This window comes from Syngnathus typhle, linkage group LG19 (genome assembly GCF_033458585.1).
Source record: "Syngnathus typhle isolate RoL2023-S1 ecotype Sweden linkage group LG19, RoL_Styp_1.0, whole genome shotgun sequence".
Taxonomy (NCBI): domain Eukaryota; kingdom Metazoa; phylum Chordata; class Actinopteri; order Syngnathiformes; family Syngnathidae; genus Syngnathus; species Syngnathus typhle.
Genome location: NC_083756.1, coordinates 7442720 through 7458219, shown reverse-complemented (window position 1 = coordinate 7458219; position 15500 = coordinate 7442720). Strand labels below are relative to the sequence as shown.

Below are 15500 nucleotides of genomic sequence, written 5' to 3'. Positions count from 1 at the left end.
TTATTTGATAGTAATCATCATTTTGAGTTAAGTTGCAATTCCACCATGAAGACCAACAGTAAAAACATTTTGAAAATGGTCAAGTTTGAAGTCTTTTCTAGGGTGTAACGTGTGAACGGTGTCAAGACAAGATGAACGTGACCACAGGTGAGCTATTTTGAATTCTTCAAACTTTCCGTGTTTGGGTTTAACAGTCATCATGTCACAGTGGATGCACCAAAACAGTATTGCTTTTATTATGAGTTCATTGCACTTTGCTTAAAACTACGTATGCACATTAGGGTTAGCCGATATTTCACCTTAGCTTTGTGGAATAAAAAAAACAATTTATGAAGATGAAGTCAGCAAATTGTCATCACTTTAAATTTAGTTAGGAGCATCGTTTACGCAATTTCCCCTCATTTCCGTCTTCTCCTTTAAAGTTCCTGTTTATGTTGCACTTTCAAAACCACTTTTAAATCTTGCGTATATAAAATGTGTGGAACAGCATTTTAGAAGAATTGATGGCTATTGTTTGCTAAAGCTAAAGCCGATGTTTACAAACATGGTTCAACACAAAACATTATGCTATGATGAAGCACTGGAGAAAATAGAAATTTATTACTATTGAGATCCTAAAATGAGTCGATTTGGACCATATTTGGATAAAAATGTCCCGATTGTGATTATTTTGATCATCCTTTTTTTATCGATTAATTTCGACACCTCGAGCGGTGTTTTTACGGAACTAAAATGGCGTCTTGTGCAAGCTTGCAGTGTCCCTTTAGATTCGACCGTTTTCTGGGGATTTCTTTTGCAGGCGCAGTCAGTTGACACGGAGGACGGCCCTGAATGTCACACACAAGAGGAGAAACAAAAACAAGGAGGAGGCTTCACAAAGCTGCGGGAACATTAACAGCGGCGATTCCATTCGTCTTGATCTTCTGTCATCTTCCACCCCGGTGATGGCTTCCACGGACTTCCATCCCACAGCTTGGGTATGCTTTGCTATTTTCCTTGAGGTAAAGTGTTTTTGCTAGTGTTTGTGTGAGAATCGTACGTGGGCGCACGTGTGACAAGTTCACAGGCAGTGTTCGACGAACGCGCGTCGGAGCGTCCGCCGTTTTGTCTACTTCTCGTCCTCGTCGCCTTCGCTCATGCTGCTGATGGAGGCCGAAGCTCCTTTAGGGGAGGTTGGAGGCGAGGGCCGTGCGTTGTGCCAGCGGGCGGGTGGAGACGGCGGCGACGGCGAGCGCAGGGGGGAAAGTTCACGTGGGGGGCTGTTGCAGGGGGACTCTCTGGGAGACAGAGCGTAGGAGAGCATTCGTCCGCTGCGCTCCTGAAACACTTGCTTCTGCTCAAAGCGCAGGAAAGGAGGGGTCAAAGGTCAAGCCATTAACCAAATTCCTCCCACTGAACTTAAATAATATGCTTACCCAAGTACCATCAGGTCCGAATAATTCCAGGAAGTTGCCGATAAACTCCCTGGATTTTTCTTCCCACTTCTGAATGAGGTCATGACTCTTCTCTTCCACACGGTAGACAAAATGTTTACTTTTCTCCTCAACATTGCGGACCTTCTCTTTCATCCGGTCCACTTGGTTTTGAAGCCGGTACTTCTTCTCCTGTCAGAGATCACATCCACCAGTATTTGGATTTGTTCTAAGACCCAACAGCGTCAGATCTTACATTAATGTAGCTGACGTTGAGCTCCTTGGCCGTGTAGCCACGTTGGAGGTTGCGACGGGCGTAGACGTCGTAGTCCCGGACGATCCTGGTGATTATATCCGATGTGGAGATTCCTTCGGTGCGTTGAGTAGGCACGAACATTCCTAGATTGCTCACGCGACAAAACCTTTCCTTTAATACACCAACGTTTCTCGCGTGGCACAAACAAACCAACCTGCTTCCTTGATGTGTTTGTAGACATCCTCGGTCCCTGCCGAGGAGTACGGAATATCATCATGAGCCACAAAATCGATCTGAGGAGCAATCACATGACCTTGTCTTCCATGGAATCACCTCGCACAATCTGGCCCCGAGTGTTTGAACACGTACCTTGTGCTGCTCTAAGAATTTCGGCGTGAGCGTCCAGGGAGCATCCCTGAGCACCTCATCGACGTAGCGGCAATGTCTGAGCGCTTCGTATCGTTCCGTCTCGGTCATGACTGTGAAGCCTTTGTACTTATGGGTCAGCTCATCGCTGCACACTGTCATTAAAAAACACGTACAGCTTACAACGGGGTTGAGCTAGATTCTTATCGACTTGACTGGCGGCTTTTTTTTTTTTGGGTTGTCTCTCACCTCCCACGATGAGGTACGTGTTGGGGAAAAGGTTCTTAGCCTGCATGAGAGCACGGGCATGGCCCGAGTGAAACATGTCGAAAATGCCGTCGGCGTAGACTCTCACCGGACGGTCCGCTGTAAACGCACGTTCCGAGCGGTTATCCTCACGAGGTCACCTTGTTGAGCGCGAGGAGTTCTTACCCGGGGTGCCTCTGCGGGCTTGAGCGATGGTGAGCTTTTCATGAGGGGCGCGGCAATCGCAGCTGGTCTCCCTGACAAAGATAGCGGGCTCAGTCAGCATCTGAGGAAAACAACAACAATCATTAAAGTAATGATGTCGGATGCATACATTAGCTGAAGTTCTAGGTGTAGCAGTAGCACCAAAACAATGATGCAGAATATCGGTCGGTGATGTTTGTGCACGTTTGAAATGCAACATTTTGATTTCTTTGTTCAAACAGGAAGAGTGTTTACGCTGCAGCCACAATACCCATAATTCCTTGGGTGAAGTGTAAAGCAGGAGGGGGGGGGGGGGGGTAGCTAACAAATATTCAGCACAGGACAGATGGTAAAGCTTAGGACTGTCTGTGAGCACAGCGGCCTATCAGGATGAGCAATCGGCACAGGTCAAGAATATCTGCCATGAGAAGGATTAAAGCGAAAAGAAAGGACGTGAATGGAAGGATGGAGTGCAAAATGAAAACAGAGCAACAGACAGTCGGTGCACCTCTTTGTCCTCACTGCGGTAATAGCTTCATCCTACCCACTCACTGTTCAGCATCTCCCACGCCACACCAAAAAAAACAACATCTTACCGTCCGAGGATGGGGACAAGTGTGTTCCAACTCCTCCATTGTTTTCAAACTCTCATGGGATGTCGCTGCGGTGGCGCGTTATGTGACTCAGCATCAATGAAATGATGCCTCTCTCCTCACCACTATGTGCTTCTTCCACCCTCGCCTCGCCTCGCCTCGCCTCGCTCGCATCCCTCCTCCCAATCGCCCAGTCTCTCTGATGCTCTCTGCCCTCCCCTCCCATCCACTCTCATCTCATGGCTGCAGAGAGGAGCTGCCTGTAAAGAGAAGCCACTCTGCAAAGCCGGCCGGCCATGCACCGCTGCTAGTCACAAAAAAAAAAGGATCAGCAGTAGTCACGTATTCCTTTTAGGGAGAGGGGCACTTCTCTGTGAGAGAAAAAAAAATAGAAAGATATCTGCTCCTCTATCACCATATTTACGTTTGGGCGCGAGTTGCTCGTCGCTTACGAGAGGATCTTGGATGGTTCGCTGATCATCGGCAGAGATCGCTCACCCAATCACAGTGGTGAAAAGGACTGTAAAGGAGGACTGTACATATTGAAAACACAGCACTGTTACATTGTGACTTGTATTTTATAGTCTTCTCAGAAGCCATCGGACAAGCTGCTTCAGCATTTTTTATTTAAAAAAAATAATTATTTCTCTGCCACCCCTATGTATAAGCCAAGTCCCCCCTTTTTCCCCGGGAGGAAAAAAAATCCTGGCGCCGCCCCTGTTTATAATCAGTTTTACGACAATTTGCAGGTACCGTCATATCCCAACTCTGTTGTACATGTTTGCAGATTAATATGAAATTAAAATTGTAAATTGTGTAAGTACAGTACGGTGTATAAGTGCCTATAAATAAATTGCAATAGAGCTAAGAAAGTAAGATTTACAAAATAGTTAGAGCATGAGTTTGTTTGTCAATGCGAACTTTACCTTCTCGGGTTCTCTTCTGCGCCGATGACGTGTTGCATATGGGCAAAAAGGGCGTGCTCGGGTGCGTCGCTCTTTCGCCATAGCGTCCAAAAAGCATATGCATTACGCCACTATCGATTGATAAGTGTTTCTCCTCCAAGTACTTATTCTCTAGTGGTAACACTCACTACTATCTTGATCATACGTGATGATGGGATGATGATCAGTCAAGTGTGCTGACCTTATATGGCAGATTGTTTACCACGACCATATGGTCAGTGTCTACATGGATTAATTCAGACGGCTACATCTAAAAAAAAATATATATATTAGTCGTCCAGTGAAAAGATGGCAACATTTTGTGTAGTTTAACTGTAAAAAGCCACAATGGACAGTTGGGACGAGGAACAAACAGCCATTGTGTTTTTATTGTAGACAGTGGCAGAGCTGTGGCCTCAATCTAGGGCACCAATCTATTGTGCCCTCCTAAATTCCGCCTCATTACCATGGAAACGAGTTTAGATGGGATGCACGCACTGTATTGGTGCACAACAATGACCCTAATCGTATGATTAAACATTCATTTAGACGTCATATTATTTCTTCACACAGCTACAGATCATCATACACCCTTCCTCCAATTGAAATGGCTGGAAATCATCTTTTTTCTTATATATATATAATATATATATGTATATATATAAATTTATATATATAAATACATTTTATATATATATATATATATATATATATATATATATATATATATATATATATATATATATATATATATATATATATATATATATATATATATATATATATATATATATTTATATATTTTTTTTTTATTGTATTGCAGCGGCTTGGAAGATGCTTTTATTATGGCTTTTATTATGGCTTCTGCCTGTGACGTCATGGTAAAAGAAATATTCTTTATACAACACTCCCACCATGTGGAACGTTAATGCAACAGCAAGTTGTCGCCATTGTGATGTCATTTCCGGCACATGACTTTTCCCCGGGAAAAAGACTCGTCGCGGGCTTTCTTAACTCTTGTTATTGTGTCGGGTCTTAGGTCTTCGTTCGGGAGCTGTCAGCGAGTGCCCAAATACGACTAAATTCATGACTCCGGTGTCAAACCCTGACAAAGACATGGACGCACCGGACGGAGGTGAGTGCATATTGTTTTAATACTTGAAGTGAGTTATCTCGGTTGTTAGCTTACCTATCACGAATGCTACTGTGTCTTGAGTATAAAGATAATAATAACATTGATTCAATGATTAGGTTTTACAAAATGTGTTTGGCAATTAACTAGGGAAAGATAAAATGTATCATCGATATTGCCTCCTAGTGTTGAATATATTAAAAAATTAAAATTAATTGATGCGGAATAGCCTAGTTGAAGCACTTGTTCAGAAGAATGTCATTAAAAAAAAAAAAAGGTCAATTATGTGTACGTTGAATGCATTTTGAAAATGTCAAGATTTTTGGGGTTAAAAGGACATTTTGAATATTTCTACCGCTGTCAAATCTGATGCGATTTCTTTGCTTTCTTTGCCAGATGATGTGGGGGATACCTGTGGTCTGGCCAAGTCTCGCTCCAGACGGGAGAAGAGGGAAAAAGTAGGGAGGAAGTCAGCTCTGGAGCAACTGAAAAAGGCCAAGCAAGGGGAGAAGATCAAATATAAGGTAAGTCATACATAATGTGCAAGAATATGTTTGCCTTAATCATAGTTTGAGTATTAATTGGTATACTTTGCAGGTGGAGGAGTTTAGCAGCGTGTACGAGGAGGTGGATGAGGCACAGTACTCCAAGATGGTCCGGGACAGACAAGAGGATGATTGGATTGTTGATGATGGTTAGTAACTTTTAAGAAATATTGATTGATTGAAATATTCTTCTCATGTCTTTCTTTAATCGCTCAGATGGAGTAGGTTACGTGGAGGACGGCAGAGAGATCTTTGATGACGATTTGGAGGATGATGTGGTGGAACAGAAACATGGTATAATCATTATGACATCATACATTCACAGATTTCTTTGGTGCAGTTTGTTAATTCCTTGATTTTATTTGCTTTGGCAGGAAATTCCAGCGGCAAAGGAGCCGCAGCCAAGAAACAAATGAAAAAAACCACAGTGGCAAAGCCCAACAGCATTAAAAGCCTTTTCATGAACAGTAATGTCAAGAAGCCAGCAGAGGTGTGTTATACTTTTCATTCTGTGTAGAAAGTTTTATTCAAAAACACACTATTTTGCTGATCCATTAATCCAAATCGTGACCTCTTGCAGAAAGACGTGGACTTGTCCAAGGATGATCTTTTGGGAGACATTCTACAAGACCTGCACTCAGAGGTTGGTAGTTTGTCAACAAATGCTTTCGACTCAAATTCCCTCCGCAAATATGGCTTGCTTTTGCCCACCCACCCAGAAAAGCACCATCTTGGCTCCGTCACCTGTGGTGACACTGAAGAAAAAGAAATCCCTTGGATCACCCATGAATCCATTCTCTGTCAAGCCGCAGATGTCCAGAGTAAATATTTGAGTTGTTTGAATCTTAGCTGTGATTCGTGAGGATGATGTTTGTCACGTCTGTGATATCAGGAGCCAGCCATGGCCAAAGCCATCCGTCCACCACCTTCTGACACCCCAAGGCCATCACCCGCTTTGTCTCTTTCCTCGAAAAGGCCTCCAGTAGTGGAGAAAGACACAAAACCAGTTGAGAAGGAGGCGGAAGGTGATAAAAGTTGTCCCTATAAACAGATTCATTTTCTCATGCCTCTTGGACTAACTTGAGTGATCATGTTTTCCCGTAGTGGCCGATGAGCTGGTGTTCGACTCTATGGACTTTGATGAGCCGATGGAGGTCGACCCTCTAGAGCCTGAAGTCAGAGAAGAATCTAAAACGGCCCTCTTGGCTCCTGTCAAAGAGGAGCCACAGAACCGCACTCTCCTGTAAGTTTTGGTCAAAAGACAATTTGTAGCACATTTTCAAGAGAGGCCTTACTATTATTTTTTTTTTTTAAAGTGTAAGAAAAAAATTAACATGAGGTACAGATTGCTCCCATCATTTTGCATAGGATGGTGTGATTAACCACCGTTCTAATTGTGGATGCAGCAAGACCTCAGGAGGCTCATGGGGGCTTGATGATGAAGAGGGTCCAGTCAATGAGGCGCCTGCAGAGGTGGAGGTGGACTCCAGCAAGTTGCCGTTGGTGGAGGGTCCCGATGGCGAGCAGCTTTTCAGATTCTATTGGCTGGATGCTTTCGAAGACCCTTACACTCAACCAGGTTTGGCACCGTAGCTCCTCTGACTGATCAGTTGTATGCAAGCTCACCCTGTTGTTGTCACGCAGGCGTGGTGTACCTGTTCGGAAAGGTGTGGATCGAATCGGCCCGGGCTCATACAAGCTGCTGCGTCTGTATCAGGAACATCGAACGCACTATGTACATCCTGCCGCGCGAATACGTAGGTTGCAAATTCCAACCATCGTAATCAATACGTTGCGTTAATGGGAGAAGTCAAAAAAGTATTCAGTGCTTGCGTTTCCACTCCACAGAAAGTAAACCCCAAGACGGGCGAGGTGTCCGATACGCGTGTTGAAATGATGGACGTCTACCAGGAGTTCAGTGAGCTTTCCGACAAGTTCAAGATCATGAAGTTCAAGTCCAAGGTACTCCTCGCCCATCACCTTGCAGCGCACAACGTGTGTATTGAAATGTCTCTCTTGGCTTCAGAAAGTGGAGAAGAACTATGCTTTTGAAATTCCTGACGTATCCACGCAAAGCGAATACCTGGAAATCCGCTATTCAGTGAGTGAACGCACAACTGCTTGGATTCTTGTTGCTTTTTGAAAATAAAAAATGAAAACTTTGCTCGTCCTTTAAGGCCGACTTCCCTGCTCTGCCGCCTGACCTTAAGGGGGCGACATTTTCCCACATTTTCGGAACCAACACTTCCAGTTTGGAACATTTCCTTCTCAGTAGGAAGATAAAAGGTCCATGTTGGCTGGACATCAAGACACCACGTGAGAATAAATATTTTTTGTTTTCCAGGAAATCAAGTTATCAATGACGTATATAAAACAAGAAATATTTCCGTTTGTGTGCGATAGAGCTGATCCATCAGGCCGTCAGCTGGTGCAAAGTTGAGGCTCTTGTCCCGAGGATGGATCTGGTCACTGTGGTCAAAGACTTGGCGCCGCCACCCGTCACGGTCATGTCTATCAGCGTCAAGACCATCCAGAACCCCAAAACTCATCACAATGAGGTCAGAACTGATTGATTGATACTCCTCATTTGTAATGGATGAGTGTGTGATGTTTTTTTTTTTTTTTTCCCCTGGTGTGCAGATTGTGTCCCTGGCAGCACTTGTCCACCATAGCTTCCATATGGACAAAGCTCCACCTCGACCGCCTTATCAGACTCATTTTTGTGGTGAGCTCCTGCTTCTGGAATTCTTCTGGCAAGATGTTGAAGCGGGGATTATGAAATCGATTTTGTCTTTCAGTGGTGACGAAACCTACCGATTGCATCTTCCCTTATGACTTCAGGGATGCGCTCAAGAAGAAGGTGAGCTGGCACTGAATGTTCATTTGACATGCCGGAGGAAAATGTGAGTCGTTTAGATTAGACCAAAATATTGTTATGAGAAATTCTAAACGTGGATTATTTTAAATTTAAAAAATTGTATCTAAACGATTAACCAATTATCAAACATAATAATTATTTAATTTGATCATCATGAATTATTCATATTTTTTTCTCTTAGAATGCTAAAGTGGAGATAGCCACCACAGAAAGAACGCTGCTTGGATTCTTCCTGGCCAAAATGCATAAAATCGACCCTGATGTTCTTGTGGTAAGCACTCAATTGAGATTTTTTTGTTTGTTTGTTTATTTGTTTGATTCAATTTTCTGCCTTTTTCTTTTAAGGGTCATGACATTTTTGGCTTTGACCTTGAAGTGCTACTTCAGCGAATCAACTACTGCAAAGTTCCTCACTGGTCCAAAATAGGACGCCTCAGGAGAGCCAACATGCCCAAACTCGGAGTGAGGATGAAAAGCCCAACGGACGTTCATCTCATTTTGTGTCGGAACTAACGGTGGGTGGTTTGCTTGCAGGGCCGCAGCGCCTTTGCAGAGAAGAATGCCACCTGCGGGCGCCTCGTGTGTGACACGGAGATCTCGGCCAAAGAGCTGATTCGCTGCAAGAGTTACCATCTGACTGAGTTGACTGCGCAGGTGCTCAAGATGGAGCGAGCCACCATCCCACAGGAGAACATCAGGAATCTTTACAGGTGTCGCACGTATCATGAATTCTTTTTTTTTTTTTTTTCTTCAAGACGTGTTTACAAATGACACATCTTAAATTTGCACGGCAGTGATTCCCCTCATCTGCTCCACCTGTTGGAGCTGACATGGACCGACGCCAAGCTGATCCTCCAACTAATGTGCGAACTCAACGTGCTACCGCTGGCCCTGCAGATCACCAACATTGCCGGCAACGTCATGGTAAGGCGTCATTTTGCTGCACGTTTCATCTTCTAACGACCTCATCCCCCACAGTCCCGTACTCTGATGGGCGGACGGTCGGAAAGAAACGAGTACCTGTTGCTTCACGCCTTCCATGACAAGAACTACATCGTTCCTGACAAACCGTATTTTAGGAAAATGCAGACGGTACGGCATCTTTTATTTATTTTTTTTACTTATCAGCATAAAAGACTATTTTCGATATGTTCCAGTATGAAGGAGAAGAAGATGTTGATACTGGGAAAGGGAAGCAAAAGAAGAAGGCCGCCTATGCTGGCGGGCTGGTGCTGGATCCTAAAGTTGGTGCGTATGGATTGAATGATCATCTTTTTTTCTTTATATATTGAGTTAATTTAAAATCCTTACTTTGGTCTCCAGGTTTCTACGACAAGTTTGTGCTTCTGCTCGACTTCAACAGCCTGTACCCGTCCATCATCCAAGAGTTTAACATCTGCTTCACCACCGTGCAGCGGGAGGCCTACAGCAAGAAAAAAAAGACTCAGGTGCGTGCTGACTTCATATTCACTCTTCCGTTATGGAAAGCACGTCGGTGTAAAAACGACGTGTTGTTTCTATGGCAACAGAACGATGAGGCAGAAGACATCCCGGAGATTCCAGATTGTAACCTGGAAATGGGAATCCTGCCCAAGGAGATCAGGAAGCTGGTGGAACGGCGCAAACACGTCAAACAGCTCATGAAAGCGCCGGACATCAACTTGGACCTTTACCTGCAGGTACGCCCAAAGTCAAACGGATCACCGAATGCTTCTCCAAGTTGAAATCTGGTTTGTCTGTCTGTCTGTCTGTCTCAGTATGACATCCGCCAGAAGGCGTTGAAGCTGACGGCGAACAGCATGTACGGCTGCTTGGGATTTAGCTTCAGTCGCTTCTACGCCAAACCGCTGGCTGCCCTGGTCACGCTCAAGGGCAGGGAGGTAGGTGCAGCACACCCACCATGTGCCCGATATTCAGTACACATTATAAATATCATCCACAAGAGGGCGCTGCTACTTCATATTCCTTTTTCCACCACCTCTGCCGCCTTCCCAAATGTTCCGTTCGCACCTCTTTAACTTGAGCGTTTCGAATGCGATTCCCAAGATAAATATTTGCCTTCTCTAATTTAATGTAAGTATTGTCTAACACCCGCGGCACCAAAATATCCACGTCGAGTCTGATCTAATGACTTCTTTCGACACTCGCTGATGGAGCAACATGGGTACGCGCGCGCTCGGTAAATAGGTGTGAAGAGATGTGTCCCGCGTGACTTGGACGGCTAAATGCGGAAGCGTAATTGAACACTGGGCACACACTTGCCACATCAGTTGCGTTCATTCATTGCGCTCTAATAGTGAACGTCGTTGGTGGAGGGGGTCGGGTGATGCCTCATTAAGTTCTCGTGATGTGCATAATATTTGTTGTTTTGTCCGTTTATTTGCGCCTCCAGTCACAGAGTCCCCTTGTCGAGTTCATAGGCGGCCGACAATAACTTTTATTGCATTTCAAATGTTCTCGCTTCATTTAGTCGGGAAGCCTCGCCGCAGTTTCCGTTCAAATTCATATTTTCCGTTTTCAACGTGAAATATGTCTTTTGGCGGAAACACTCCTTTATTGTCATTGTGGGAAGGATTTGCTTTATTTGCCTGAATGGTAGCCAGACTTTGTTTTTGTAAATATTCTTGATGACATGGCAACGGCGGGATATGTACGCTTGTGCAGTAATATAAGGAAGGGCAAAATGAAACCAATTTTTTTTTTTTTACCGCATTGATAGGTGAATGGTGATATCAAAAAAAAAATCCACTTGACCTCCAATGCAGTGTTGCCTTCTTTTTCCTAAACAAAAACAAATAAGAAAATGAGTAGAATGCAGACTGGAAGTGTGTTTGATCCAATCGAAGTGATTTTAATTGAGTTTTCTCGGAGCCCTGACATCATATAGCTGTCAGCCAAGCACTTCTCAGTAGTTTCCGACTGCAGCGAGACAGAACGGCCAGCTGGCATTTATAAGCGGCATCCTGATGTATTTGTGGCTATTGCCGTTTGCACCCCCCCCCCCCCCCCCCGTTTTAATCGTCACATTTGCACTCTCGTCTGCTACCGTGATTTAGGAGGCTTTTTATTTTTGTAATTGTAACACGCACGTACGCACCTCCATCAAAGTGCAAATGGAAGCCACTCGCCTCTCCCCTGCGGTACGTTTTGGCGGGGAACGCGTTCCGTGTGTTCATTGATTAGCGCTTGTCTTTCACGCTCTCCTTTTTTAAATGAGGTTTGATGTGACGGGACGAGTCAGGTTGCAGGTCGGTCGAAAAGGAACGACATGCTTTTCGGCCGCCCTTGTCAGGATCAAAACATTTTGGTATGTTTGCATCCGTGCGTGTGTATTTGGGTTTAGTGTCTTTTCTGAGTGTGTAAGCGCTACCGCCCGAACTCTGCCCTTTGTCGGCGGACCATTTGTTGTGGGCCAACTCTGTCCTGGTATGTGCGGGTATTAAGGGGTGAGGGGGGGGCAATGGTATTAAGAGGAAGGTGAAGGTTTAGGATTACACGACGGTGGTTCTGTCGCAGATTGATGTCCCGCTCAACTATTTTGGGTCCTTTTGTACGCTTGCCAAAGAAGTGTCGACCACAGAGGAAGAGTTATATGAAACGCGGACAACAAGCGGTTATAATTGGCCGCTAAATGCATTTGTCACACCAGGAAAGACATTTATTGTCCACTGAGTACTGATCTCATGCTTGAAATATGGAGTCAAAATTAGATGGATGACATGTATTTAGAAAAAAATAAAATGGTAGACTCCATGGTATCAGTTTACAGTTGTTAATGTAATTTGTAGCGTTAATGTTGTGACTAGCTGTAAATTGAGTGTCTGTTATGGGCATCACAAAACAAAGCTTCACTGGATTTTATTTTGCCGTTCATTAGCCTTTTTTTTTTTTTTTGGGAGCAGCTTTGGCCTACTGATTATAAAAAGTGCGCCGTCCTAATCAAGTGATGTAAACAACGCGGCCCGCTGGCAGCCGCTGATTGGTTTGGAATGCATATTGGTTTGACCTTTGACATCTTGCCAGCCAATCTGACAACCCTTAGCAGGTGTTTGTGTGAATCTCTATGCGTTGGCTGCAGGATGACTCCCTAAAAGCCGTGTAATTGAGTCTCTGTCCTTGTGTTTAAAAACGGAGCGACAGGAGCTCGTAGTTGACATTATTGGCCATCCGACCCGAGGGTGCCGAGAGGTCAGAGTGCCGTCAAGGTTAAACCCACCCCCCCGTGTGAATGTGTGTGCTTGTAATCAGGTCAAGGTAAATATTACCGCCCCCGCTGTCTTTCCTTCAAGTTTCGGATGGTTCCTCTCGTCTGGCGAATGGCAAATCATTTCCCCGAATTAGCCACGGCGATCCCGCGAGCGTCTGATCGTGTGTGCGTTTGCGAGCGCGTGCGTCTAAATGGTGTCGGCCTCGATCCTATAACTGCTACTGTCTCCGAATCAAAGAGGTCATTTTCACATCTCCTCGTGTTAGAGAGGGTCGTTACAAGTGTGTGTGTTTGCGTGTTGGTGTGGTAACGAGGGCTGCAATGTTTCCATGGCCGACTTGTCCCCCCCCCCCTCCCCTCCACGCTCCCTTAAAGAGGTGGCTTTACTCCGGACTTAACAAATAGTCACATGGGAGCGCCGCTGCTATTTTGGCTCCATTAGCTGGCCGCGGTGGCAGACGGTCGAGCGGGACGAGATTTCCACATCCCAACTGTCACTTTGGTAACATTTGATAATGAGGCGACGTGAGACCAGACTGATGGCTGGGCTTGTACTTTACAGTGTGTTCATTTAATGAAGGTCTCTTTGAGATGGGAATGAAAGAATGACGAGGAAATTGTCAATTGAAAAAATGAATTATCGAGCGTTTCATCTTATTGGCTGCAAGAACCTGAAAGAAGTCGTTTTGCTAATTGCTAGCGTATAAGTCAATGGTCTAATTTGAGTTCTTGAGCTGCTTTTAAATGACAAATGAATCATTTTCATCCGAGGCCGCTTCACTGTCAATTGGCAGTTCCGACATGAAACACGGCGTATTTGCTCGCCGTCACACCATCGGCTTCGTCGGCGGCAACGCGGCAACGCCGGAATGTGTCCTTTCCGTCTGTTCACGCCGTATTTTCGAATTGAGCGGACCGCAGGCGCATTGTTGTCATTGTGCGGTTATTTACAACGAACGCCAGCATTTGTGATCTCAGCCGGCGCTATTAAATCAGACACGGCCGTGTGACAAAGTGACCCGCCCAGCAGCGGGCATGACAACACCGCTATGGCATCTTCTTAGACAGGTGTGTGTTTTTGGAGTGAAGCCTCGGGTACTTTGGGGGTGCATAAATCCTCACATTAAGAAGCAATAAATTTGTCCAGCTCTCATGGGCGGAGCCTACGTTGTATGCAAATGAATACGTAACAGGAGATCGTTATGAGGTATCCCGCAAGTCGGGCCGATCCTTCAAATGGCTAATGCTCTTGCGAAAGATTCAAATGAGACGTTGATGATTCATAGTGTGTATCTTGGTGTTTTGTGTCAAGATGAGTGCTCGCACCATCCGTTGCCCAAATTCCAGCGTCATGGTCAAACGACTTGTCTTACACACGCAGCCCAGCCCGTTCCTTTGAACGGCTCGCCCCGTCCCGTCCCGGCCCGCCCTGCTGGAAGTGACAGCATATGGAAAATGTGTCTAAATGAGTCCCACGCATTATTTACATCAACGCAGTCTCACTTTGCTTTGCCTCACATTGTTGTCGTCCCGTTCAGTGACCTCAGTCTTCAATGAGGATAGCAAAATATTGGAGACACCACTCCACTTTCAAATTAGAACGACTTCAAATCAGAATATTCATTCATTTGCAGAACCGCTAGAAGAAAAAAAAAAATCTTCATTTTGTTACTGTCAAATAAATCACACAATAGCATGCTGTGATGACCCCCTGATGAGGACAAACCAAAAGTAGCTCCAACTTTACCTCTTTCTCCTCCTTTTGCACCTCCTCTTTTCTTTTTTCCTCCCCTGCACTCTGGACAGTTTAGGTCGTTTTGACATACTTTGAAAGTTCTCTGGGGTCACATAAATAAATTGTTGAGTACTCATGTGCCACTTAACAGTAAAAAAAAAAGGTAGCGTGGGCAGATTAAATAGTTGAATCGTGGTGATATATTCTAGAAGTCAGAGGGATGAATTAGAAACCAAAGTCAAATGATTTCATTGGATGTTTTACCGTCTTTCGTCATTGCTCCACCAGTCAAATTCTATGAATGGTTCGCTTCCTTTTTCCTCCTTATCAGCATGTCGTAGAGTTGTTTAGTCTGCGAAAAGCTAGCACAGACGCTAGCGTATGTGTCGAGACTTTGACCTTGTTGTGCGGCCTCTAACGGATGGGGGAGGCTGTTCTGTGAGTGTCTCAAACGCCCGCCTCTGTCCAGTGGCATGTGTCACCCCATAAAACATGCTTAAGTCCCACTCTGGTTTCAGGGAGTGGATGTACCCCAAGCCGGCCCCTTTCTTTCTCTGAATTAGCCCCCTCGTCCTTGTCCGTCCGTCCCCACGCACCGCTCGCTGTCGTGGTGCGTATGCGCCGGAGTTGATTGCGGTGACGATTCCCAGTGAGGGATCACGCCGACTTCTGTCCGGCCTTCTGACCCCTCCTCCTCTCGGGTTAAAGACTCTGAGCCCACACCTGTTAGGATCACTTTGCTCCTTTGGATCTCACACAGTGGACAGCCCCGGTTAACAGTCTTTGTCCTTCAGTCACTCCTCGGGTGATTAAGGCCATTACAAGTCATTAGGAAGAAGTGTGTGTGATTGTGTGTTTTTGCCAGCGTAGATGTGTGTGGGTTGAAAAGATGCCTGTCACAGCACGCGCTCATAATTGCCCCCTTAGCCAATTAGCCCCCGTTTAAAAGAAAATCACCTGCTCTGCTTTTGTGTCCACACTC

The 15500-nt window shown here is 45.1% G+C and overlaps 2 protein-coding genes and 1 long non-coding RNA gene across 6 annotated transcripts in view; 1 reads left to right on the top strand and 2 right to left on the bottom strand.

The window, feature by feature from the left end:
• Window positions 1-17: 17 nt before the first annotated feature.
• Window positions 18-15500, top strand: part of pola1 (polymerase (DNA directed), alpha 1) — a 32240-nt gene continuing 16757 nt past the window's right edge. Inside the window, exons 1-28 of one of the 2 annotated variants that reach the window (XM_061265456.1) lie at window positions 18-147; window positions 800-977; window positions 5061-5156; window positions 5550-5677; window positions 5751-5847; window positions 5915-5992; window positions 6073-6188; window positions 6279-6341; window positions 6418-6519; window positions 6591-6723; window positions 6803-6941; window positions 7105-7277; window positions 7343-7455; window positions 7547-7660; window positions 7725-7799; window positions 7876-8014; window positions 8102-8256; window positions 8339-8423; window positions 8497-8558; window positions 8758-8847; window positions 8922-9038; window positions 9111-9286; window positions 9371-9500; window positions 9555-9668; window positions 9734-9824; window positions 9900-10024; window positions 10106-10255; window positions 10334-10456. In XM_061265456.1, coding sequence (XP_061121440.1) covers window positions 5108-5156; window positions 5550-5677; window positions 5751-5847; window positions 5915-5992; window positions 6073-6188; window positions 6279-6341; window positions 6418-6519; window positions 6591-6723; window positions 6803-6941; window positions 7105-7277; window positions 7343-7455; window positions 7547-7660; window positions 7725-7799; window positions 7876-8014; window positions 8102-8256; window positions 8339-8423; window positions 8497-8558; window positions 8758-8847; window positions 8922-9038; window positions 9111-9286; window positions 9371-9500; window positions 9555-9668; window positions 9734-9824; window positions 9900-10024; window positions 10106-10255; window positions 10334-10456 — 2937 coding nt within the window. In that variant the 5' untranslated portion in view covers window positions 18-147; window positions 800-977; window positions 5061-5107. Of the gene's footprint in view, window positions 148-227; window positions 978-5060; window positions 5157-5549; window positions 5678-5750; window positions 5848-5914; window positions 5993-6072; window positions 6189-6278; window positions 6342-6417; window positions 6520-6590; window positions 6724-6802; window positions 6942-7104; window positions 7278-7342; window positions 7456-7546; window positions 7661-7724; window positions 7800-7875; window positions 8015-8101; window positions 8257-8338; window positions 8424-8496; window positions 8559-8757; window positions 8848-8921; window positions 9039-9110; window positions 9287-9370; window positions 9501-9554; window positions 9669-9733; window positions 9825-9899; window positions 10025-10105; window positions 10256-10333; window positions 10457-15500 lie in introns of those variants that run through there. The other variant, XM_061265455.1, reaches the window with a different exon arrangement.
• Window positions 971-4602, bottom strand: pcyt1ba (phosphate cytidylyltransferase 1B, choline a). Of its 3 annotated transcripts, none has more exons than XM_061265459.1 (8): window positions 3081-4602; window positions 2467-2566; window positions 2284-2400; window positions 2038-2189; window positions 1883-1961; window positions 1669-1811; window positions 1416-1604; window positions 971-1333 (listed from the first exon to the last, which is right to left on the bottom strand). In XM_061265459.1, the coding sequence occupies exons 1-8, from the start codon at window positions 3117-3119 to the stop codon at window positions 1109-1111; spliced, it is 1044 nt and encodes a 347-aa protein (XP_061121443.1). In that variant the 5' UTR covers window positions 3120-4602; the 3' UTR covers window positions 971-1108. The 3 variants fall into 3 exon arrangements, with proteins under 3 accessions (XP_061121443.1, XP_061121444.1, XP_061121442.1); XM_061265460.1 differs by having other exon boundaries at window positions 2467-2537; window positions 2615-4601; XM_061265458.1 differs by having other exon boundaries at window positions 2467-4601.
• Window positions 9662-10390, bottom strand: LOC133143518 (uncharacterized). Its single transcript, XR_009710436.1, has 3 exons — window positions 10250-10390; window positions 9888-9999; window positions 9662-9815 (listed from the first exon to the last, which is right to left on the bottom strand). It is a non-coding gene; the product is annotated as an uncharacterized LOC133143518 (long non-coding RNA).